The sequence below is a fragment of the Oreochromis niloticus genome, linkage group LG19 (genome assembly GCF_001858045.2).
Source record: "Oreochromis niloticus isolate F11D_XX linkage group LG19, O_niloticus_UMD_NMBU, whole genome shotgun sequence".
Taxonomy (NCBI): Eukaryota; Metazoa; Chordata; class Actinopteri; order Cichliformes; family Cichlidae; genus Oreochromis; species Oreochromis niloticus.
Window position 1 is genome coordinate 22,691,567 of NC_031983.2, and position 25,592 is coordinate 22,717,158.

A 25,592-nucleotide genomic window follows, 5' to 3' on the forward strand; every position below is an offset into this window, starting at 1 on the left:
TACAAAATTTACACAAAAACATGAATAACTTAATCATAACAAAAAGAAACTTACAGATGAATATAATGGAGTTTTATTACACCACGGAGCAACATTAAGAAGGAAACAATGAACAATGGCCTTAAACCTACCCAACCTGTTCTTAAGTAATCATTTTTTGCTAGAAATTCAGTCTACACACACACACACACACACACACACACGTACCAATGCTGCACTAACACATCTTGAAAAACACGTGAAAAAAAAAAGAAGTGGCTCTGATGAAACACAAGCGAGGAAGCAGAACTTATTTCCTCGCCTTCTTTCACCCAGTGAAAGAACTTTTCAGTGAGTCACATTCAACAGATGTTACAGTGTTGTTCATCCTCTGCTTCACAGTGGATTTAAAGCCATATCAGGTGATGGCGGTCACCTGCAAGGCAGTTTGCATGTTCACATGAGGAAAAATAACAAAAGAAAAAACGTTTTAGTGTGTTTTATGTGTTTTAATCAACTTTACTAAATTTAGTTCGCTTTAGATTTAAAGTAGCCCTCTGTGGCACTGGATCTCTGCCATTTTACCATAATACTGTTTCAAGTTTGTGTGCCAGTTCACGTGCAAAAAAGGCAGAAATAATTCAGGCTGAAACGCATCAGACATCAACAAGTTACAGGCCTGTGCAGGCACGACTGAAACATGCGTCAAAGAGGATCGATCTGCTCCGAGTTAACCTTGGCTCCCTTTCACAAGTGGCACTTCAATCATTGACGGCAGTGCGAGCCCCCCGAAGGCAAACATGAGTAGCAAGGCCGCGTCCTGAGCCCGAGCCATGTTTGAGGCTACTGACAGGCCTTCAGCCAATATTTACATGGCAAATAAAAATCGAGTAAGAGTGGTAAGGAGGAATGTTTTCACTGTTAAAGGCTTGTTCCAGGCAGGCAGCGCCATCCCAAGTCAAAATATCAAGCTTAGGAAGCAAATGCCTAAGGAGGCTTCGAACAGATGTGCACAAAACCACAACACCGCCCCACAACTTCACAAGTTTGGAGTCTGTTCACGAAGAGGTTTGTTCTAGGACGCGTGTGTTGCATAGAGTACAGTCACAACTCTGTTTCTTACAGTCAAAATAAATTGAAATCTCAGACACAGCAATAAGATTCGGCCCTTCATTTCTTTAAGACATGCTTGGCTCAGATTATAAAAAGAACAATGTGCACTGGGATGAACTTTGGTCTATCCTCACTTGGTGGAATTGTGCAACGGGAAACATAAACCCACGTAGCCACTGAATAAAAGCTACCCTTTCCTTCATTTGAATAAATATATTTAAAAACAAAACAAAAAACACCAATATGGTGATTATAAATACACGAAACTACAGGAAATCAGAAGAAATCCCATGTGAAAGTAGAAAAAAACCAAAAAGAAATACTTGGTTCTTTGGACATGACAATAAAATGTTGCTTATAGTTTTTCAAACCGTATAAAACAAAGAAACAGATCAGTCGTTAAATACTCCTGGGGTTATGTGTCACGTACTTTGCAGTTCAGATTCAGCATGACAAAGGACACGTGCTCAAAAGTTTGATTTTAAATTTGATCTTGACTTCTCATGATCAGACCCCTTCAAAGTGCAATGGAACTTTCCTCTCAAACGCTTCACATTACAATGCTTCACGTGTGTTGCCTTCACGTGTCAGGAGTCTGTGTTTTCCTCCTTTACATATTCCTCTACCAGTTTCTCGTACGAGTGGCTGTGTTCTGAACCGTCACTCGTGAAGACAGATCCTTCGGACTCGGAGCTTTGCTCCTCCTTGGAGTTCATCTCAATGTTTTCGTCGCACGTGGTGATGGAGAGTTTTGCTTTAGAATCGTCGTCGTCCTCCTCCTCCTCCTCCAGCTCCTCAGAGTTATTGCTGAGGAAGTTCTCCTCGTCGATAAAGGTGATGTTGGCATTTTGGAACGTTAGAGAGTGGTACTCCTTGGAGTCCCACGCCCTGTGACCGCCTGATACACTTTCTCTCTCTCCTCCGTTCTCCAGATTCACATCCTTGTCAAGCTGGTTCTCAAACATTTGATCATGGTTTAGTTCTAGGTCACCCTCCACCTGGTCTTCCTTTAGCAGTAAACCATTGTCTGAGCCCAAGAGGTAGTTCTTAGACTTAGAAAAGGCAACGGTGACGCGGTCACTAAAGCTATAGCGCCTCTTTTGACGTGGCGAGCGGTCCAGGCTGAGGATGGTATGGCCGTTAAACATGGGCGCATCGTTGCAACTCCTCGAGCGACTGATCTCTTTAGATTTACTGACCGTTTTGCTGCCATCTTTTTTGTTGCCATCTTTTTTGTTGCCAATCTGTTTAATCAGGTCATTGTAGCCTTCCTTCCTCTTGGACAAGAAGCTGAAAATGTTGACATCGTTCGGAGTGGGAGGAGAACTAGGGGAAACTTTGTTAGACTCTTTGTAGTGGCGGAGCTCTTCGAGAGATAGCTTGCGCAGCTTGCGGCGTTTCTTCAGGGCTTTGTGGGCTTCAATCACCATCCGAACTTTCCAGTTAAAGAACAAAGAAAGCCAGGCCAAGCCTAGATAAATCCAAACCTCCACAAAGTAACGATACAGAGGTGGATATTGTTTGTTTGGATCCACACCTGCAGGGACAAAGAACAGTGTGAGTGATTTGCATTGAAGTTGTAAGTGCAGGAAATTTAAAAGGTTCAAGGACATCAAGAAGCACCTTTTACTAAACTAACTTAACTGTCTACATTTTAGAAGACAGCTTACCTGCCACCATGTCCCCAAATCCAATTGTGGTCAAGGTAACAAATGAGAAGTACAAGCCATCAATGTAAGTCCAACCCTCTTGAGACATGAAGACTAAAGGCGGGAGGACTAAATGGATCAGGACACCCCAAAGAAGAAAGATAGCCGTGCAAGTAAACTGAGATTTCCTCTGGAGGGAAGGAAAAAAAAAAAAAAGAAAAAAAAAGAAAGTTACTTCAGCTGAACAATAGATTAAGATACTTTTCAAAGAAATTAAAGAAGGGAGTGAGGAAAAAAAAAAAAGGAGTATCAGCTTACCAGTGATAGGCCTTTTTTGGTTAAAAATAGGCCCAGGTGCTTGGCTCTACCGCCAAAGAACTTCCCCAATTCACTGATCCAGGTAAGACACAAAGGCACACCAAACAGGCCGTAGAAAATGCAAAACACGCGTCCTGCTGATGTTTTGGGGGAAATGTTCCCATAGCCTGAAAAAAAAAAAAAAAAAAGAGAGAGAGAGAGAGAGAGAGAGAGAGAGAGAGAGAGAGAGAGAGAGAGAGAGAGAGAGAGAGAGAGAGAGAGAGAGAGAGAGAGAGAGAGAGAGAAAAAAAAAAAAAAAACAACTCCATTGTATTATACAAATAAGTGGCTCATGACCAAAACTGCAAAACTATGTTGACGGACTACCGTCAGAGTTACGACATCTGATACTCCTGTCGGCTCATTTATAAATAATTTGTTCTTCTCAGTTATCTTTGAATTTAGTTTTATTATCATTCCTAACAGCATGCTTACATTTGGACGACCTATTGGTTCCTGACTACTCCCTGAAATGTCCTGCGTTGATCAGAAAACAAGAGGCCATTCAATGCGGCATGCGTAGATAATTTAAGAGGATTTGAGATTCCTACATTAGAGGTGAGCAAGTTATAAAAGACACCGAGAAGCCACTTGAGCATCTCTTACAATTTGAAGATAAGCACACTGTTGAAACGTATAAAAATGCATGATGTAATGTTACTTTCAAGCAATAAACTATTTTACTGTTCACATCTGAATGGATTGCAACTCTCTCCATTGCCTCCAAGAACTTTTGGACTAAATTCTGTGTAATGGAATCCAAAGGATGTGAAGCTTTTAGGTTTGTTCCCAAGTGTCTCTTCCACTTACAGCTTCAACAGTGAGCAACACTCCACTAATCACACATGCGAACAAACATTCAGCTCCCAGGACAACACAAACTCCTTAAAAGGACAAAAAACTAAAAACACAGATGTTGCTAAAATGTTAGCGAGCATACGCCCTACCAACTCAGCTGCCCATTTTGCAGTCACCTAAAGTTAGCTGGCTCACGTTATCACCAGCAACAAAGCATATCCGAGTGGAAACACTAGTTGACTAGTTTGCCAAATTACATTAATATTTAACTCTACAGTACTGATTTTGGAAATCATGCAACGGCACAAAACAAAGAAATACAACTAAAATTGGCTTTCTACAGTAAAACAGTTACCCACCAATCTGTTACTTAGATTTGTGATTATGTAGCTATCTGAGATCAGTAGCTTCACCTTGTCCAAGTAAACTCTGCCATCAATATGCTGATACTCAGCTCGGTCTCTAAGTGGTTGCATGACATGCACTGCAAACAGGACAGACTGTATATCTCGTTGCTTTGACTGATACAAATGAGGTGGCATTAATAACTGTCCTCTGAGTTTACACTGTGCTCCTTTAAGATTAAATTTGAGTGTAAATATAAAGACATTTAAAATACAAAAACAACCAAGAGCCCAGACCTAAAGTGATCCTGCATCAGTTTCATAAATCCAGCTGTCAAACATCCAGAAGAACTTACCGATGGTGGTGATAACTGTGGCGGCAAAGATGACGGCATTTGGCCAGTTCCAGTTATTGAAAGTCTTATTGCCTGTTATTGTGACCCCTTGGCCTGCAGCATCTGACACCACCTGGGGACAATAAACAAAGACTGCACATGAGAAAAGGCTGGACTTTGTCTTAGAGAGAATTAAAGATAGAACAAAGGGGTGCCATCAATTAGCATTTAGAAAAGATTCCACCAAGCTCAGTACAAGAACACAGGAAGTGCATCCTGCACAACCTGCGTTTCTTCTAGCACATCCTTCCTGTGATATGCCGATAGTATCTAGAGTACTACTGACGAGCTGAAACGTCACTCTGGCACCCTTGAGACTCTTCTCTAACCTGAGGGCTTTGTAGTCTAACCCTCTGCTTACTTTGGTAGAGAAACAGGAAGACAGGCACTGCAAACCTAAACACCCATTTCATAATCGCATGATTATGCAGCATTAAAAAGATCAGGTAGTTTGAAAGCAGTTCTTTTGTTGGACTGTTTTTCCTTTTCCCAAGACCCCAAAACCCGGTTTAACCATGTTGTGTGTGGAATATGTCAGCCAACTCTTTCAATGACATTTTGAAATCCAGATGATGAGGCAAAAGGCGCTTAATCAATCATCCCCAACCATACGTGTCCATTCGCAGCCACAACAAAAACTGAATTTTTCCTCCTGGGAATTAGCAAACACCCGACCATGTGTGCCGGGACAATGCACTACCCCACGCTCTCTCTCCCTGAGGGCTGAAAAGGGGGGAAATGTGCAGGCGTTGGCAAAATTCACATAAGCCCTCAAGTCCTGAAAGATGCTTGGTTCTCTAATAATAACAGGCCTGTTACAATTCTCCTCTGTAATTACCAGAACATGGGGAGGCCAGTCTTTTGTCTTCTGAAACAACACAGTTGGACTGTTGGGCTTTAGGATGACAGCGGTGATGACCAAGTTTGTTTTCAATCCATGACTAGAAATTAAAGAGGAAAAACCTCAGTCGTTTGCTGTTCGCTTACGCACTTTTGCCAATCCTCCCAGCAACCCAGCGCATCTAATGACTGCTTACATTTATATGCATGAGGTAAACTACTTATTGGCCATGTTGAGGCTTAAATTTTGCTTGCATAAAACTGATTACAGGAACTGCAACTGCATGTACCCGATGATCAGAGCAAGCATCTAACTTAGAGAATAATCTACCTGCATAAAAGAAAGAAAATGTCGCGCTGTATCAAACTCCTCTTGGTTAGAGGTAGGAAAAAGAGTTTAGGATCTAAGAGGATTTTTAGAATATATGTCACAGATAAACAGTATAGGTATGATACATTTTAAAACAATGGCTTTAAACATTTTACAGCTGGCTGGATATAAACAATGTTTGGTCAAGTCTACAGTCGGGCATATTTTTGGCACGTATTAAAATATACTAATTTAATCATTCTTCCTTTTTGTTTTGCTGACCTTGAGTGGAGAGCTGTACACATATACTCATGTGCGACTACTGTGTTCCATTTTTCTTTCAGTTTTGTCCACTTTTTCCCCCACAATCAAAAGGATCCCTAAAAAGGTTATTCTTGTACGCATTGCACATCCATGCTTGCGCAAACATATCACCAATCGCTGGCTGCTGCACTGTCGGCAAAAAACTGGAACGTTTTAACACATGTTAAAAAGCTATTACGCAAGCTGCCAGGGTGGAGAGATGTCTATGTACCGATCTCCTCTCTCAGTGAACAAAACAGGAGGTGGCACCGAAACCAGCAAACCGAGGAACCGGAATAAGATGAAGGATGCTTTGCAGCCTCTAAATAAACAGATGGGAAAAACACATGGTATTAGCTAGCTTACCAGGCATGCAAATCATGTTAGAAAGTGTAACAGAGACTCCCGCATAGGTGCTTTGTTCCACAGCACTACTCACTCACTAATCTTTTCAAAGGCTGTGTCATAGGTGCATTTTTTTAATACACTCCATTCACTTGGCCAGCAAAGGTCGGTTTAACCTTAAATTTAGATACAGATATAACGTGTCATTTTCTAGATGATGATGGCTCTCCAAGAATCTGTCAAGCAATCTAATATGCACAACAAACATGGCTCTGATCTGAGCAATGCACTTTTTTGACCTGAAAAACCTGTCTGGCTTTTGTTCTGTGTCAGATTTCGGTAGCTTGGGCTGCTTTAATGCAGAGTGATGGCATTTCTAATAACACAGCTAACTTTCTGGAAATCATAGTGGATATTTAATCTCAAGATGAGGCGATAAATAATAAGCGATTCGTTCATTACTCTGAAACTGATGTGAAACTCGTATGACCCCACGAGTTTAACATTTATTTGCTCTGGGGAAAACAAATGTCTTGGGTCTGGTCTCTGTGTTTGCAACTCTTCGCCTCATTCTCGCCTTATACAGAAGATCTGAAGATGTTCACGGTCTGTCTGGCAGATATAAGTGGCACAAGTTTAGCACATACAAAGCTACTGATTCACAAGAATAGAATGAGAGCACAGTGAAGGCTGACGCATGGAAGCAAGAACCACATACCCTCGGTGTATGTCAGTCAAACGGAAAATGTGATGACATCTAAAACTAAGGCAGACTGAAAATGCAAGTCTTCAAATATCTTGTTTTGCCACAACTAAACTCTCTCGAACAAGCTCTGCAGAGCTAAAGGTCCATGAAAGGTTAAAAGGTCAGGCAGAGGCCACCTCAGGTCACTAATGAACACGAGGAATGAGCAAAAAGCACAAAAAAGTGGGTTTGTGTCAAAACGGACAAACAACAAACAAGCTCAGGAGGAAGCTGTTAAACTGGCTTCATCACATGTCTGCCACTGTCCAAACAGTAGCCAAACCACACACATTAAACTCCTGCTGGGCAGCTCATTTAGCAAATAAAGTGACCATAGAATGTAAAGTTAATTTATAAAATGTTTATCTCTGAATGCATAAATTAGTTTTGGTGAATTATTAAAAAGCCATTTAAAAAAAAAAAAAAAGTAAAATAAAAAGAAATTTGGCAAATCTTGTTAAGCAAACTGCATTTTTCCCAATTTGCACACAGAGCACATGACAAATTAAATGAGGAGGGAAAATGAATAAAATGCTGCTTTCAATAAAATGAACCACACAAAGACTTCACTGCATTACCGGACTATAACATTAATGACAGCAAGACGCTCGTAACTTTAAGCAGGTTTAACATGCTTTAACGCCTCTGTAACATGATAAAGTTTTATGTGAGGACTTCTGAATGGCACACTTTTAGTTACGTCAGAATCAAACACTGCTTATTAATTAGAGAAAGAACAAACAAATTTAACTGTTGTGGAGTTAGGCAATCTCTTCAAATCTTCCAAATGGAGATCTGTGTGCAACCCCTCTCCCCACTGCCTCATTCACAAAATGAGAGGAAAAACAAACAAACAAACCCCCCCCTTGCAATGACGCCAGAATCGTTTTCACATAAAAAACAAACAAACAAAAACCATGGCAGACACACATTGCCCAGAATCATCCCATGGACTAACCTTATCCAGCCCCCGAACACCCAAAAGGAGTGAAACAACTCCACCTCAATAAAAAAAAAATAAAAAAAAAAATATGCAATAAAAGGCAGCTTTATGTTAATGCATCTTGAGCTGATGACTGTAATAAGTCTGTATTTAACTCCAGTTCAACTGAAAGTAACCAAGTTATGTGCAAACAAGCACTTTCTGTAATGAGCAACTACACCTTCACTTTAATGACAGAACTATTGGAAGCATTAGAGTGGATCGTTTTACATCACAATATACAAATAACTAACATTACCATTTGTACCATTTGTGTCTCTCACTTCAAGTTCTCAGACCAGTTATCTGTTCTACCAAAATTAGAGAAGAGCATAATTCTGTGTCTCAAGTTTTCACAATGTGACATTTTTTTGTTTGTAATTCAGAGCTACAATCTTGTCCACTGAAAAGACAGATGAAATCCTTAAATATTTCAAATTACACCACTGTATCACAAAAAAAGTAAAAACAAACAACCCAGCCCAACACCAACACTCATCATCACACACACATCGCATGACAGAACATAGTTCACTCCTCTACTAAAAGCTCCTTTTATTTCTGTTTAACTAACTGAAGGTTTAGCACTCTGCTGCAGGACACTGATAAGAAAAATAACAGTTAAAAAAGGACAGCCGGCAGCTCAACATACCACTCCAGCTCTTCTGCGTTTTTCCACTTTCAGTACAACAGAACCAAACAGCGGTGTACAAAAGCCCTGATTGAGCTGCAATCAATGAAGAAACTGAAGCTCTTCTGTGTCATTATGTATTGATTTCTGATGAAGAGGCGGATAAGCTGCAAACAATGCATCTGGGTAACAGTACTGACATCTGACTGCATGTACTGGAACCAAAGATCCAAGCATGAGGAAAAACAACGACAACAAAAAGTTAGATCTGCAATGTCTTCAAACTTTTTACAGTAAATGAAGTAGCAGTAAAGAAAAGAAGAAGAAAAAAAAAAAAGGACTATCCATCTTTTTCATGGATTTAATGAATGTATAAAAAGGGGAGTAAAATTTTAAGCCAGCTCTAAAAGTGAAACGATTTTTATATCCAAGATGGTGAAATCAAGATTTGTGAGTGGTTGCTTTGAATTAGGCTGTTACCATCACATGAAGCACAGGCTTGCTTTACTGACACCACAGCATGTTCTTTATTATCCAATTTATTTTGAGTTTATTAGTATTTAAGTAAATTAAACCAGGCTCATTGTAGATTCAGAGCAAACAGGCCTTATCTGGAGGGAGGCTGCACTGACCTAAATGCTGAATCAGCATGTACAGACACTGTATAGTATGTGCCGTTATCTGGATAAATGCTACAGATTATCTAATCCTTGCTTCAGCAGGGTTTCCCATGCTATTACCGCACAACACAACCCTTAAAACCTAATGTACAAATTCCTGTTGAACTCAGATATCCTGGTGAAATGACAGGTTTTCATATTAAACGTGGCCAAAGATTAAAAAAAATAAGGTCAGTGTATATTCAGGTAATCCTTGCGAGCCCTGTGTATTTGACTGCAATTAAAAAGACGCCAGATTTTTGAAGACTTTGCTGAGAATCTGCAGAAATTGGTGCTGCAACCATCATGATCTTTGTGACATTAACGCGCATCTCGACAGATGCATCTGATGCTGAGGCGTTCGGATTCACAAAGTCAGCTGCAGCAGCATTTTAGTGCAACAACAGTGATGCTTCATAGAGTTGTGCTCAGAAGTGTACATACACTCATGTGCATGAATATCATGGTAATTTTAAAGACTTCAAAAGCTCATTGATGGCTACCAGAAGCATCAGAGGTGCAACTATGTGGACATTTAACCAGATATTAGTATGTCTGTAAGTATGAGTATATTAGAGAAAATCCCAAATGAATTCAAACCACCTAATTCTATTTTTTTGTTATTAACAAAATATCAACAGCTCAAAGAAATCATTAAACTGATTAAATTGTTTTGATGATGACTGCTGCCAGCTGGGGAAATCCTCCTCTGTTGTATTGGTTAAGCTGATCTGAGTTTTATGATTGTGTATTAGTAAAGTTAGTGGTACTTTGTAGAAAGTAAAAGGCATGAATCGCACTCTGTTTGTGCATACTATAAAATTGGGTCCCGCCGGCACCTCTGTCCATGTACACAAATAAAAAGATCCCATTTCCACGAGATGTCATGATGCTGTGCTTCATTAGAGAATGAATACTGTATTTGTTAGATCGCTAGATAATCACATGTTTAGATTTTGTTTTTGAATGGAGTCTGTGCTCCATATTTGTGGCCCTAATGTTAGTCAGCGCAAACAACTACCAACTTTATGTCACACTTGAAAATGTACAAATACTTAAGACTCAAGGCTCCTTTAGATCAGTGTCTACAACTAATTATGTGCTCACCCATGAGGGAGAACAATCCAGGCTTTAATTGTGATTCAGCTCAGTTTAACCTGCTGGAGACTGATGTATGAGTTTTTCTAACAAGTCTTGAAGAGCACCTTAAGAGAGTCACCTACACCCTGCACAAACTTACAGGGCACACCATGTTATTTCTTCACTTTCCAAAATGAGGAATTAAGTCTTGGTTGTCACACGTCAGTGACCGGTGGACAACATTTCTAGGCGCATGACAAAATAAGCTGTCCCCAAAAACAGAGAGCAACTTCTCTTTTCTGCTTCTTTTGAATTTCTTGCCAAACATGTGAAAGCACTACAAACGTCTTGTTCAGACTCAAATTTGTTACTTTAAAGTTCAAGAAAGACAAAAAAATAACAAATTCTGATGTTCTTAGCAAGAAAAAAAAAAACAAACCCTGGAGGAGAAGAAACTTTCCATCAGAGACTCAAAAATACTTAAATCTTAAAATACATGAGTGAATCTGCTAGTGTGGATGGCTGCGTGCCTGCCAGTTTCTTTTAGAACTCCACAGACTCATCTATGGAGAGACTGCACTTTAAAGCACCAACTACACATGCATTCTTCAAGTGGACTTCAAAGAGCGACCACTGGTCTGGTTATCTGCAGTCGTCCATGTCTACAACAGAGCATAATCCCACCTTAGACTGAAGGTTGACCTGGTAACGCAGCAGATAATCAGAGGATACAAGCACTACAATTTGTATGTTTGTCTGGAGCGAGTCATTGACACAAACAAAAATCCTATAATTCACTCGCATTTTCAGGAAGTGGAAACCTTTTTCCAAGATCTTTTAAAGTCATTTTAGTGCAGAATTCTAACCACTCACAGTTTGAGTGGGTTTTTTTTTGGTTTTTTTTTCTCCTCTTTTTGGGGGGGGGGGGACTGTGGGGAGTCAGATTTTTAGTGTCAGTTTATTTTACTCATGCCAGCGGGAGTAACAACTGAGCTGTACTTCTTAGCAAATTATTTAGAGGCTTCTGAGTAATGTCAGACTTCTAAAAATATGACGTAACACCAAAGCCATTCCAGTCTGGATGATTTCATCTCCAGATACATTTTCTTCCAAGAGACGTCACATACAAATGGCTAACTTCTTGATTTTTCAAAAGGCTAAAAAGAAAAGGCCTCAAATTGTTACCTGTTGTGCTACATAGTACAGTTTGAAGTGATCGAGTAGCTATCTCTGTGTATATGATAGGCAGGATAATGATTATGTAACTGGTAAAATCTGCAGACTGTACATAAAACCTGCCTGGCAAACTAAAAGGTATTCATATGGTAGCAAACTGTCAATCTCAAGTTAGCACTGCCATAAATCACATCCTCTTGACAACAATGGGATCTAAATTAATATGTTGTATTGCATAAGACTTCATACTTGGGATCGAGCCTGTAGATTCATTGTTTGCTGAGGTCGTAGACACAGAGAGCAGTAGGCTCATTTTCCCAGACTTTCGTACAATCTGATTTTTGTTTACACCCAAAAGTTAGCCCCCTGGTGGCCATTAGAAAGAATGCTGGTCAAACACACGGCACTGGCTTCACTGGTGACGCCAGTTTTCAGACCAAGAACATGCATCACACTTTAAAAATAAATTTAAAAAAAAAAACAAAACAAAACAAAAAAAAAAAAAAAAACTTAAACAATTATTTAATATTGCGTGCACCGGTGTTACGGCCCTAGCAGGGCCTCCTCCTGAAGGACTACACATGGAAATTAGCTACTAGCTAAATGTAGTACAGCTTTTCTCTTACGAGATTAGTGTATAGTGGTGATGAAGGATACAACAAAATGTGCTTGTATTTGTGCCATAATGGCTTAAAGGTAAAAACCAAACCCAAGCAAATAAAACACCTCTTGCTGCAAAGGTAGCTCAGAACACTTTAATACCTGCATGTGTAAATGCCTCCTCCTCCTCCTCTTGTTTATTCTGGGCTGAAACAAAGCACACAGCTTCCACTTCTCTTATAACAGCTACTGCTTTCAGCAAACTTCCATCGTTTTTGCGGGAGAGATAATGTTCACCTGTCCCCCCCCCGCTGAACTTTTAGCAGCCTCTCAAGAGCCAACATTGATGGGCCATAAAATCCAATCTGCAAACTGTGACCACTTCAAGGCTCCTGCAGTTAATAGTAAAACTCCTTGTTAATAAAACAGAACTTTTACAAGAGTGTTACCGTCTCTCGTTAAGCTTGCTTACATTTGATTTAATCGTTAACGAGCTGGGCAGAGTTTCCACAGTGGAAATCTAATAGAATCTGCTTCTTAAAAAGATTCTTTTTATTAAACCGACTGTAATGCTGTTGCAGCAGGTGTTTCACGAAACTGCAACAGAGGAAACATAACACCACTAGAGGAGAACAACTGTCTGCGCAGCTGGGGGAACATGTCAATGTGATCTTTTGAGCCCTCCCCCCAACATCATGTTGCCTTGGACTTCAGGGAGAAAACAGAAGAAGGAGCCCTTTCTACTGCAGCTGAGCAGCTACTAACACCAACTAAACTTCTCACTCTCAGCTGATTTATAGCAGCAGCTGCTGCTGAAAGGGAAATTGCCAAAATCTCTCAGCCATATTATTCTCAACTACATTCATATGCAGATTTGGCTGCTTCAGGGGTTTTGGCTGTTTGAGACTCTTTCAGCTGTCTAAACACAAAGAAGCAGAAGGAGGAGACAGGGGGGCGGGGCGGTAAATCCCCCCAATACTGGTTGCAAAAAAAGGGGTGGGGGGTAGAAACAGGTTGAGACATGTTCCAAGTGCAAAATGTGAGAAACAGGACCCAGATACCCAGATAACATCTAAAATTTCACCTCTGGCAGATGGTGAGGCTTCTCTCCTTTCTCTGATGCGTCCCAGAAAGCAATGAATGCTTGGCCCAAATGTGAGAGTATTCTTTGGCCTTTACTGATGCTCCCAACGCTGAATCAATCTGAGAGATTATATGGGCCACATGTTGGGTGTGTTGGCACTCGGGCTGCATCAGGCCTTTGCACCTCTTTCCAGCACTGAAACAGAGCTGAAAGTGCCACGAGTTGCCTGAATGTGTCCCAAATATGACAGCTATGGATTATGATAAAGCATGTAATGATATAAAACAAATACGTCAAGCATTCATTTTCACACAGCACAAATTCATTCACAGTTTAGCTCAGCTAAAGTATCAAGATGACAAAAGGAGAAGCTTTGGTCATCAAGATCCTTCTAGAAGAAGCGCGTTTCTGCAGGTGATCCTGTGGAAGGACTATTAACACTGGGAGGTATTGTCAGGGGTCTGTTACCCAGGCATGCCAAGAAAAGGTGTCAGTTGGTGGCTTCAGCTCACCATCAACCCCTGCCCAGCTGCCTTGCTGTTCTCATGAGGGGCAGGAGTTCAGTCTTATAACCCATGCTGGCTGAGCATGGGTTATTACAAGTTTTGGGGGATCAAATGCAATTAATGAAAAAGCCATTTTAACTGATAAAGTTGGATCTTTGGCTGATTCAAGGAAGCTAGAAAACTGCAAATATGGGCCAAAGAGTTTGTTTCAGCACTCTTCTTCTCCGGTGTAGGATTTCCCTCCAAGTTCAGATTCAACAAATGGAAACCGAAAGGTCATAAAACTGACAGTCGAAGTAAACGAACAAACAGCATGGTGTGGGGCAAACATAAAAATTACAGGATTGTTGACATATTGTGGTCATTCAGTGCTGACGGGGAAACCACAGAGGTCAGTGTCCCCGCTTTACTGGTAAAGAAACTGCCACCGTGACAAGAAAGTGTAAATGGAACAACAAGTTCTGCAGATTTTAAGATCTGAGGTCACAGATTAGGACGTCCACACCCACATAATCACTGCTTTAGATACACTGTCAAGTTTACAAGTAATAAAATAATTATCCTAATCATTAGTCATGGACAGCAGGACGCCAGCAAAGATAATAAGACGGTTTGATGATAATTATCACATGAGTTCTGGCGCTGTAAATTCTAAGACGGGGGGCAGGTAAACAGTTGAAGCTAAGGAACCTCTTCTGTTAAGCTTTTTCCCTGCATCAATTTCTCGTGGGAATTTGTTAATTTATGTTTTAAAAAGGACTAAAAATAGGCACCGTTTAGTAGTGGATTTATATATTGGAGTAAACTGTGCCAAAAAGTGGAGCCAGAGTCTGACAGCAGCTGATTAATCAGACCAGGAGGTTTGTGTCGTAAAAGCTTACAGACCAGCTGGGGCTCAATAAACACTCAAGTGTCACCCCCTTCCAGTAAAACTAAACAGGAAGTTATTTTCGTGCAGCTGTGAAACACAAAATGAAACTTCTGAATGAAGATGTCCATACCTCTAATATTATGTCCAAATCCCCCCCGGACAAGCACGGATATTTCTCCAGTATTTTGTCCTTCTGGGCATTGTACTGCTTCACAGCCTGGTCCCAGTTGGGCTCCTCTAGGACCTGAAAAATGGCTGCCCCGATGGACAGGTAAAAAATGATGGCAGAAGTCAACAAGGGACCTTTATCTACCATACTTCTGCACAAAGGCTCGGAGAGCGCGCGGGACGGGGTAGAAAGACAGAGGGAGGGAGGGAGGAGGGGGCAGATAAGAGCAGGAACCGAGGCTATGCAGAGTTCATACTCTGCAAGTTTCCCAAAATTTTCCCAGAAAGAACAGCTGACAGCATCGGGCTGCGGACAGGGAAAGCCTTTAAAAGCGTTTCAAAAACCTCGTTGAGCGTGCGCGCGCGTGGAGCTGCAGTAGTAATGTGTCCACGTGCGCAACCAGAGGTAAACTGAGAGCTGAGAGCCGCAGACTGCAAATGAAGAACAACTGGACCGAGCACCGCCCACGAGTGCGCCACTCTGAAATCCGCTTCCTTCTTTCCGTTTTTTTCCCTTTGCTACAGGTGCACTGTTGAAGACCATTTACACATCACAACCTCTTTAAATCGCAGAAGCTTCAGTCAAAAATAATTTACATTTTTAAGAGATCACCAGAGCAGGGGCGTTTCCACGTTTTTTCTTCTTTTTTTGTAACAGGGTGGCCAAGAGCAAGACAGGAAGGGGCCCCACAGGAAATTAATGTGGAAAATTGGTGTAGAAAAAGTCTGGCTGGGTCTGATTTTCAGGGTCTCGTGCAGCCCCAGGTCCTCACGCAGTTGGTTTTATTCATAGTCAGGTTATTATGTATTTTCTTTTATTTGTTTAATGTTAATTTAGTAGGCGTTTCCTGTTTTCATTGTCCTACTTGTGGCAATGCCTCAAATACCTCATACATTTTATTGTGGTAAGCACCAAAACACCTAGAAGATTCAAACCCAGGCAGGGCCTTTCTGTTCTGGTTGCTTTGGACTCTGAATGTGGTACAATTCAGAGTGGTGAAGTCAGCTTGTTCCCACGGTTATTATAGTAAACTAAATAAAAGTAAATTAATTCAATTCAATTCAAAATTATGCTAAAAAATAACAATTAACCATTAATTAAAACAACACTGTGCGCTTGGAAAACAAACTCAAATAAAATAAAAATAAACAGTAAATGTCTTAGTTTTAGAATTTCTGAATGGGATCAGATTCTTCACATTAGGTTTCACTACACCAAGGGCGTAGATTTGGCATGGGACATGTCCCCACCAATATCCAGCGATTATTGAATTGTCCCCACCAATAATTTGAACTCTTCGAGTAAAGAAAAACAAACCTGATAGAAAGAAAAAAAACGATCTGTCAACGTCTCATTCACCTAGCAGTGCAGAAAGGGTTAAATTACATTCTCTACTGGAGTCCTACCTCATGTGACAAATATGGCCAATGTGATTGGCTGTGCCTTTCAGGGAGCTCTGTTTAGTTTTAACAGCGGCAACCCTGCGCTGCGAGGACCTGCAAGGAGGAGAGGAGGATGGCAGCAAAAAGGAAGAACCTGGATATAAAAAAATATTTTTCAAAGAAACCTGTAAGTCACTTAAAGTCAAGTTCACTCATAAAATGTGTCCGTCATAATAATGTTGCAGGCTATGCTAGGCTTTGGTCTAAAATTGTATGTAACCATGAATAACGTGTTTTGGAAACTAACTGCTCAACAGGCAGCACTATTAGTTAACTCAGTCTCCCAGAGTAGCATTTCTAATTTTGATTGAAACTGTCAGAGAAAACGGCAGCCTCAAGTAAGCCAGGATATTAGTTTACAGAGGCTGTTAAAATTATAACGTTAAAATGTTGGTGAGACAATAATTTCATCCTAATGGTGCTGACATATTCATAGGGTTAATTTTTGAGACAAAATATCATGAGGTAGTCGTGATTTTGCAAATATTCCACCTTGTAGTGCAGTTTGCACAAATTGTATTAAAAATGCACTCACCCTACAAACATTACTGATGAGTCAAGACCTGCACAAATTGACAGACACACTAAAGCAGCTCCCCATTTTATTCTTATTGTCATGTATGTCCTATTTGTCAGGTGACAGAAGAACCAACACAAAGCTCAGAGAGTAATGGTGATACAAGATCACAGGTGAAATTGGATGATGACTTGTTGGTTCATGTAGGCAAGTATATTTCTCCTTTTTTTTTTTTTTTTTTTTATCAAGAAGCAAAGACAAAAAGGGAAAAAAAAGAAACAGGGCAGGGTTCGGTGGTTGAATCATCCGTCCCCACCAATGCCAAAACCAAATCTACGCCCTTGCACTACACTATGACAGATACAGGCACTTTGCCTTCAAAATAAAAGTTGTCAATTGGTTTCAGTGGTAACCTTGAAAAAGAGCCAGAATTCGTAATAACAATGAGAATAAGTAATATTAATAATAAGAATAAGAAAATACCTTTTTGAAGACACTTAAAGTGGCCTTTGTTATAATATTATTTGGCTCACTATCTATGCCTACATTCAGTCCAGTCAAAGATTACTTGTTTATTCCACTTATACAGACAGTTTGGTGGAAATTTACATGGATAGTTTGATGTAATTGTCACGACAGGGGCAAGCGATGCAATAAAGTTCAAGTTCAAGTTAAATAAGCTTTCTGTCACGATACCATAGACTTAAATATTCACCCCAAACCTTTATAAAATACAGAAACTGATGAATGATCTCCCCCACAGGCTATCAATTTTGCAAAAGGGCAGTGTTTGAAATAGTTGAAATGCATGTTCTGGAATACAAATCACATCCTTATTTTTATGCCATCTCCATGTGCACAAAATTAATATTTTCCATTTTTTAAGCACTAAAAAAATCCACATTTGGTGGGTGGTTGGGCTAGTGTTGGAGTGAATTATTTAGCAACCGCAGACCCAACTTTTACACTTCATTTGTATTTTTTTAATCTGTCATTCATTAAAGTATGCAACTCAGTTGCTTCATTTTTCAGCTCTGGAGATGCATGCTTGGCTCTAAAATCGAAGCCACAACCCCTAATGTGGGGTTTCTTCTTTCTAGTGTTGGTTATTCAATGTTATTTCTTTGCACCAGGGGCAAGAAAAGCATGAAATTTGTAGACGTCTTAAATGTGGTGTGCTATGATTTAAAAGTGAGCTCCTCTGCTGCCTCGCTGTAAAACCAGAAGACTCTGGTTTTGGGAGTTGTTTTTTTTTAGTGCTGCTACAAAATTATCTCAAATCTGATGCAATTTGATTTTCGTTTTACACCATGACTATGCCTATGTAGGCCTGTTTTGGCATGTTTCAAATATGCAGTCAGTTCTGGTTGAAATAAACTTTATAAACTACTGAAAACAAAATGGGTCTGAATGCATCTTTGGCATACTCATGGTCTTTATTTGCAATTTTTCCAGGAGGTGACTGGACACTCACCTCTAGGAAAAAGCGCCAGCACAGCGTAAAGACATAAAACGAGGACTCTGTCTTGCAACATGGAAAATTACTGTTTTGGAGTGAACCTAAATATTTTAAAGAAGGACGCTCTTGTGTATAATTAGTTTAAGTGTGTGGTGTGTTAATGTAAAATGTCAGTGACATTCTTTGACATGATGAAGGTGTTTTTTTCTGCTACTTATTACTATATTTCATTTCTTGGATATAGAAATCAAACAGGTTAACACTTGCACTGCCAACATGCACAAAGCTGTGTAGCCAGCCAGATGTTTCCCACACTTTCAAGTGTTATGCAATGACAAAATGAGCTATGGATAGGTTTGTCAATCATTTTGTGCAGCTCTGAATACAACTGTTATGTTAGGAAACTTAATATGTCCTACTCTAAAACAATTTTTACTTTTTACTGCAGAAAGCAGAGCTCACAAAAATGTGACTGTGAGTCAAGCAACCTAAAAATAAACTCAGTTTATACCTAACTTGTACTTGCTAGAGCATAAAACCAAACACACTCAAGGAAAAAAAGCCCAAGGCTAGCAGTACATGACTGATCCTGATGCAATACCTTAAATTCATTCAAGCTGAACTCATATACTCAGTATAAGTTAAAAACTTGTAGTGTTTTTATCACAAGCTCGGTAACATTTGACCATGCCAGAAACACTGTTGATCTTGATTAAGAATTTCAGAGCTGCAGGTCATCCTAGTGCGTTTTGGGGCATTTTTTGAGCCTTCAATACTTAATCACAGTAAGAAACGAGTGCAGGAACTAACCACGTGAAATGTTCAGGGATCAAGACGACACTTAGTTAGCCATCTCTTTTCAGTGACTTTGAAAAAGGTCTTGATTGATATGATGCAGTCATGTGAAAAACAATGATTCAAAAGCTTGTAGAGCCACCTTTCATAGGAATAAGCTGAAATTATCAATTTCTGTTTGGCTTTATAAGTTGCTCCCATCAGTTTGGGGGAATTTTGGCCTACTCTTCTTCTTGCGTCAGTTTAATGTGGGCATTTGTTTTTTCACAGCTCTCTTAAGGTCACAACAGTTCAGTTGGGTTCAGATCTGGACTATGGGCCATTTCAACACCTTGATTTATTTCTTTGTCAGCCATTGTGTTGTGGATTTGCTGCTGTGCTTGGTGTCATTGGCCCTTTATATACTTTGATATACAGCAGCATTCGTGGTTGAATCGGTCGACCGAACGTGCTCAGGTCAAACAAGCCTAGATCATCAACCCTCCACCACTGTGCTTGCTGACAGTTGGTATAAGTTGTTTGTGCTGATATGCTGTGTTTGGTTTTTACCAGACATCTCCACTTTGGTCTTGTTTGTCCAAAGGAGATTTTTCCAGAAGTCTTGTGGTTTGTTTAGATATAACTTTGCAAACTTAAGCTATGCTGCCATGTTTTTGTGAAGAAAGGAGGCTTACTCTTGCAAACCTTTCCAAACAACTCATACTTGTTCGGTCTGTTTCTAATTGTACTGTCACAAACTTTAACATTAACACGCTAACTGAGACCTGCAGTCTGAGATGTATTCTTGGGCTGTTTGCAGTTTCTCTGAGTATTGCATGGCTTGACATTATGCATTTGTATGTACATCCTCTTCTGTGGCATTGTGCTAAGATACACCTGAATACTCCACATCAGCAAACTACCAAAACGTCTGCTTTTATAGAGGTGCTCCTATCTGCTGATTACTAATTAAGTATATCTGATTGGCAACACCTGGCTGCTGCTCTCTTAGTTCCCCATGCAAGCAGAAAGGGTTTACTTAGTTTTTCACGACTATGTGCAGATATGTGAAAACGTTCTTTTTCATAGGATTGCATGTCAAACTATTAAATAAAACATGTGAACACCAATTTTGTTTCTCAGATTCACAGCTGCAAGCTGCATTTATGAAGGCTATAATGCATAAAATATACTTTTTGAATCAGAAAACATACAAAACATCCAGGGTACCTCAACACCGTTAAACTGGTGCAAGTATCCTACTGCAACTCTGACATGTCTCCTGTATTTATGAAAGGCTCTATATTGTTAAAAAATACTACAAACACCCATATTATAGTGGCCTTAATATAATGAAGGTAAAAGCTACTTTACCACAACACCCCAGCTAATTCTGAGGATGTCTGGCAGGAGCTTTATTCATATTTTGTTAATTTTACATTAAATAGCCCAGCAGTGATTTTGAAAAGTCTAATTGGTGTAATTTTTTCATCTTTCAACCTTTAAAGCAAACTCCAGACCCACATATAATGATAATAAACCCTGCTATCTCTGTCTGTTCGGCTGAAACAGAACAGACAGGATAAGGGTTCCTTTGTTTGATCTTTGCTCCTCTCAGTATCGACAAAGAAAACAGAGCGCATCGCTTGAGCAAACATTTAAGCAGTTCATATCTGGACACTGACACATGTTACCTTTAGCCTTCAAGTGACTGAGTGTGGTCATTTAGTCATTTTTACAGTAGTTTCTTCTTCACCTTCACTTTATTTGCATGTCTGGCACATATTACTCTGATTAACAGTATCTTTCCACACACCCTGAGGACATACAGTATACAGGCCACACCTGTCAAACAGGTTCAGGTACACAGTGGCTATCTTCAGAGACACTTATAGTACATAACTGTTTGTGGCTGTAGTGGAATTTTTTATTTTTGAAGTGGTAAAATCTAAAAACCCAAACAAATAAAATGTTTTTATACCTTTGAAGGACACGATGTGGAACCTGCATGTTCTCTATAGAGAGGCAGAGGCAGCACATTTTCTCACGTATTTATGTTTACCCACTCCAGTTAATATTGCAATCATATACTAATAGTAATGTTTGTCATTGCTATGCTGGCAATTTGCATCTGGGTAAGGTCTCCCATGGCAAATAAGTCCTGGTTGAGGGACCAGACCTGTGATGACCAGAAGACCAAGAGACCAGTACACCTCTCCTGAGACAGGGTTACTGGAGTCCTACCCTGGCACTAGGCCTGGAGTAGGGACTTATCATTTGATGGCCGGGACTTAGCCCATGGCCCCCAGCTAGGCTTAGCCTGAAGGAGCTACACAGTGTGGGTGCTCCATCTGCAGGAACTCTGCTGTCAGCGGATCATCACCGGGTGGTGAGTTGGATCAAGTAGCGGGTAGCGTTCCCTGAGAGAGGCTGGGGACATTGAGTCTGAATGGACCATATTCCACACCTCCAATGCTAAGCCTGCTGCACAAAACTGTGGTTACAAACGTGCTGGTGCTTGTTCTGGTGCTAAACCCAAAACCAGCGGCTGTGGCAGTAGCTGAAGGAAAAACTTGTGAGACCATGGAACAAGATTTTAGTCGGTTTCAAAGTGATTCTGCGAAACTGTCAGAGAACTCAGGAGGGGGAAGTGACGCTCTAGTGACACTGTAAACAGCAGGAATAGGGTGCTGCTGCTGCTGAGAATATATTCATATAGTCTCTCTCTCTCTCTCTCTCTCTCTCTCTCTCTCTCTCTCTCTCTCTCTCTCTCTCTCTCTATCTATCTATCTATCTATCTATCTATATATCTATATATCTATATATATACATATATATATATATATATATATACATATATATATATATATATATATATACATATATATATATATATATATATATATATATACATATATATATATATATATACATATATATATATACATATATATATATATATATATATACATATATATATATATATACACACATATATATATATACACACATATATATATATATATATATATACACATATATATATATATACATATACACATATATATATATACGTATATATATATATACATATACACATATATATATATATGTCACGGACCCGGCTCTGGAGGACTCGGGGGTCCGTGAGCAGTTATGGACTGTTGTTGTTATTATTATTATTTAGGGGCTGTGTCATCTAATGTTCGGTCCACAGTTGAATGTGTAGTGTGTGTGTGTGTGTGGGTTTGCTTCTCCCTCTCTCTCTCCCCGGTCCTCGGGGCTGTCTACGGAAGTGCGCGCCGTGGGAGAGGCGTGTCCTGGCGACTGTCGTCATTGGGAGTCCCTCTTCACTGTTGCCGGTCCACCTGCAGCTGATTACCTGACCAGCTGTTGGTAATCATCCTTCCCGGCTAGAGAGAGGGATTTAACCTGGACTGGCGGCGACAGTCGACGTGGGATTATTACTCCGAACTGGTATAGTCCGTGCGAGCAGCGTGAGCGTGTTTGTCGGCTAGCGTGTGGCTAATTGTGGACTCTCTGTCTTCCTCCAGGATAGCCGAGCGGAGAAGCGAGTTGGGGAGCACACGCACTAAGGGAGCTACAGCACGGGACGCACTGGGAGCAGGAGACGAGCACCATTGGAATATTGCACCTTTGAGTTTATTGTTGGACTTACCTGTCTGGTCACTGTAAATAAAGTGCACTGTGGCATCGAAGAGTCCCGCGTTTTGGGTCCTACTTTCCTCGTCCCCACGGTCTGCATGGCAGACCGTGACAGAATAATCCCACCAACCACCATGGACCCAGCAGACTCAAGAGTTGCCACGGAGGAGGGATCGCTCACACAGCTGTGGGGTTACTGCCAGAGCGTAACCCAGGCTGTGGATCCACACATGAGACACATACAGGTAGTGTTTTTTGATAATTATCTTTCCTCCACTACCTTCTCTACGAGCTTTCTGGATATTGATAAACTCATTCAAATTATAACTGAGCTGCGGGCAAGCTCCAGCTTCGAACTGTTTGGTTTGGGCTGTCCGGGCAAGGAGGATGCGGCTGCCTCCCTGGCAGCCCTTGCTGCTTGGTTTTTTCTTCATAGGTGGAGAGTTTTTCCACCACCGCTTGCTGCTCACCTATTGGACCCTCCACTGCAGGGAAGACGGCGCCCTGCTCCATCTCCTCTCGTTCCTTCAGCGTCCTCTGTGTCGGCAGACAAAGGATCGGCAGCGCTGGTAACCACAGTGAGTAAACCGGACTCTGTCTCCTTACTTAATCCAGTCTCTCACGAGCAGGAGGGGACAGATTCCTTTGACGCGGCCCCGCCATCACGAAAGAGACGGCGTCGGCGTCATCTTCGTCAAATCGAAGCTCACCTCACTCCTGTGGTTTCGGAGGAACCAGCTGACTCAGGACTAGCCGCACAAGGAGCCGCAGTGAGTGAGACGGACTCTGATGTTGGTAAAGACGTTTTTGTTATGAAACCAGAGATGGCTTCGTCTAAACCTAGGGACAGTGCCCAGTCAGTTAATAATAAAACTGGGCTCGCAATGGAGGATAAGCTTAAAGGGTCTGCATTGCCAGAAAGTGGAGGCGGGCCGGAAGCTAATTCTGGGTCATTTCTTAATGTAAGGAGTAGTGATGGCTGCTTTTCTGGGGCTGGATGCGGAGCCTTAGTTTCTGAGCCAGTTAGCTCTGGGACGGTGAACTCTGAAGGCGCTGGTGCGGCAGCTAAATGGACAGAGGCTGTTAATTCAGAGTTACTGCACTGTGCTAATATGCATCCTGAAACTGTTTTTGTGGCTGTTGATTTGTTAAAGGACCCGGTGCTAGAACATGAACCTGCCACTACAGGCAATCAGGAGGCTGGGATTCTCCCCAAGGCCTCCCCAGAGGCCGAACTGGAGACCTCAGTTGCCTCTGGCTCCCTGGACATTGTAGAGCCCGCGGTAACATGTTCCTCCTCTCTACCCTTCATGTTAGCCATATCACCCTCGACTCAGTCTGCTGCCCAGCACATAACTCAGTCTTTAGTCCAGTCAACCTCTCATCTTCATCCTCAGTTGGAGGCCGGTATGCCTGCTGGACCAACTCTGCCATCTTTTCACCCGTCTGTTGTTCCTGCATCGCTGCCCAGTCTACCACGAGTAGCTGCCACACCATCGTCACCTCCGCCCTCTGCAGCTACTTCTCCACCAGCGTCTCATCAGACTGCAGCGACCGCAGCACTCTCGGCTTCACCATCCACATCACCCGCTCGACCATCATCTTCACCGCCTGCAGCTACCGCATCACCATCTTCGCCTCCGGATCAACCATCTAAGCCCGCGTCGCAGCCGGAGGAGCAGCTCAGCGAGCGGGGGAGCCCGCGTCGCAGCCGGAGGAGCAGCTCAGCGAGCGGGGGAGCCCGCGTCGCAGCCGGAGGTGCTTGCGCCGCCAGCTGTGGAGCTCAGCAAGCCGGAGGAGCTCGGCGAGCGGGAGGAGCCCGCGTCGCCAGCTGCGGAGCTCAGCAAGCCCGAGCAGGAGCTCGGCGAGCGGGAGGAGCCCGCGTCGCCAGCTGCGGAGCTCAGCAAGCCCGAGCAGGAGCTCGGCGAGCAGGAGCTCGGCGAGCGGGAGGAGCTCGGCGAGCGGGAGGAGCTCGGCGAGCGGGAGGAGCTCGGCGAGCGGGAGGAGCCCGCGTCGCCAGCGGTGGAGCTCGGCGAGCCGGAGGAGCTCAGCGAGCCCGAGCTGGAGCTCAGCGAGCGGGAGGAGCCCGCGTCGCCAGCGTGGAGCTCAGTGAGCCGGAGGAGCTCAGCGAGCCCGAGCTGGAGCTCAGCGAGTGGAGGAGCGGCCACCATCAAGAGAGGGGCTCGGCGGGCCGGAGAAGCGCGCACCGCCGTCGGAGGTCGACGTGCAGGATGCATCTTTACATCCACGCCTTCCACGTCCAGCGCGCCGTCCACGCCGTCCACGTCCAGCGCGCCGTCCACGCCGTCCACGTCCAGCGCGCCGTCCACGCCGTCCACGTCCAGCGCGCCGTCCACGCCGTCCACGTCCAGCGCGCCGTCCACGTCCAGCGCGTCGGGGATCCTGGGCCTTTCAACTCTGTCGGCCGCCGGAGCTGCAACACCGCCGCCACCGGACCCGTGGCAGGCCACCGGAGCTGTCACACTGCCGCTACAAGACCCGTGGAGGGCCACCGGAACCGTTTCGCCGTTGCTGCCGGACCCATGGCCGTCCGCCGGAGGTCCAGCGTTCCCTCCGATGGACTAGAGGTAGGCCTCCGGAACTGTTTTCTGCCTCTGCCTACCTACAGCAGATCTCACCTGTTTTGCCGCCCACCGGGTCGGTTGCCAGAACTATGTCCGCTGCCATTAGGGCGGGGGGTGGGCCTGCTGAACTGAGTTTTTTCGTTTTTGTTGTTTAGTGGTGGGGTCGGAGGGGTTTTGGGGCCCTCCGTCCTGGCCCCCCGCCGCCCGCCCTGG

The 25,592-nt window shown here is 42.4% G+C and overlaps 2 protein-coding genes across 2 annotated transcripts; one reads left to right on the forward strand and one right to left on the reverse strand.

Annotated features, from left to right (window-relative positions):
- Positions 1–359: 359 nt before the first annotated feature.
- Positions 360–15,440, reverse strand: kcnk5a (potassium channel, subfamily K, member 5a). Its single transcript, XM_019349107.2, has 5 exons — positions 14,898–15,440; positions 4,597–4,708; positions 3,060–3,226; positions 2,763–2,931; positions 360–2,629 (listed from the first exon to the last, which is right to left on the reverse strand). Exons 1-5 carry the CDS (start codon positions 15,081–15,083, stop codon positions 1,680–1,682), a joined length of 1,584 nt encoding a protein of 527 aa, XP_019204652.1. The 5' UTR covers positions 15,084–15,440; the 3' UTR covers positions 360–1,679.
- Positions 15,441–22,242: 6,802 nt separating this feature from the next.
- LOC109195789 (mucin-19) lies at positions 22,243–25,543 on the forward strand. The gene is made up of 3 exons (XM_025901160.1): positions 22,243–22,605; positions 22,683–24,903; positions 24,956–25,543. Exons 2-3 carry the CDS (start codon positions 22,893–22,895, stop codon positions 25,378–25,380), a joined length of 2,436 nt encoding a protein of 811 aa, XP_025756945.1. The 5' UTR covers positions 22,243–22,605; positions 22,683–22,892; the 3' UTR covers positions 25,381–25,543.
- Positions 25,544–25,592: the final 49 nt, after the last annotated feature.

Coding starts and splice junctions, on each gene's coding strand:
- kcnk5a (XM_019349107.2), bottom strand. CDS start 15,083: ATGGTAGATAAAGGTCCCTTGTTGACTTCTGCCATCATTTTTTACCTG. Junction 3,227..4,596: donor CACAGTTATCACCACCATCG/GTAAGTTCTTCT, acceptor TTTTTTTTTCAG/GCTATGGGAACATTTCCCCC. Junction 2,932..3,059: donor CCAAAAAAGGCCTATCACTG/GTAAGCTGATAC, acceptor CCTTCCCTCCAG/AGGAAATCTCAGTTTACTTG.
- LOC109195789 (XM_025901160.1), top strand. CDS start 22,893: ATGGCAGACCGTGACAGAATAATCCCACCAACCACCATGGACCCAGCA. Junction 24,904..24,955: donor CGTCGCCAGCGTGGAGCTCA/GTGAGCCGGAGG, acceptor CGAGTGGAGGAG/CGGCCACCATCAAGAGAGGG.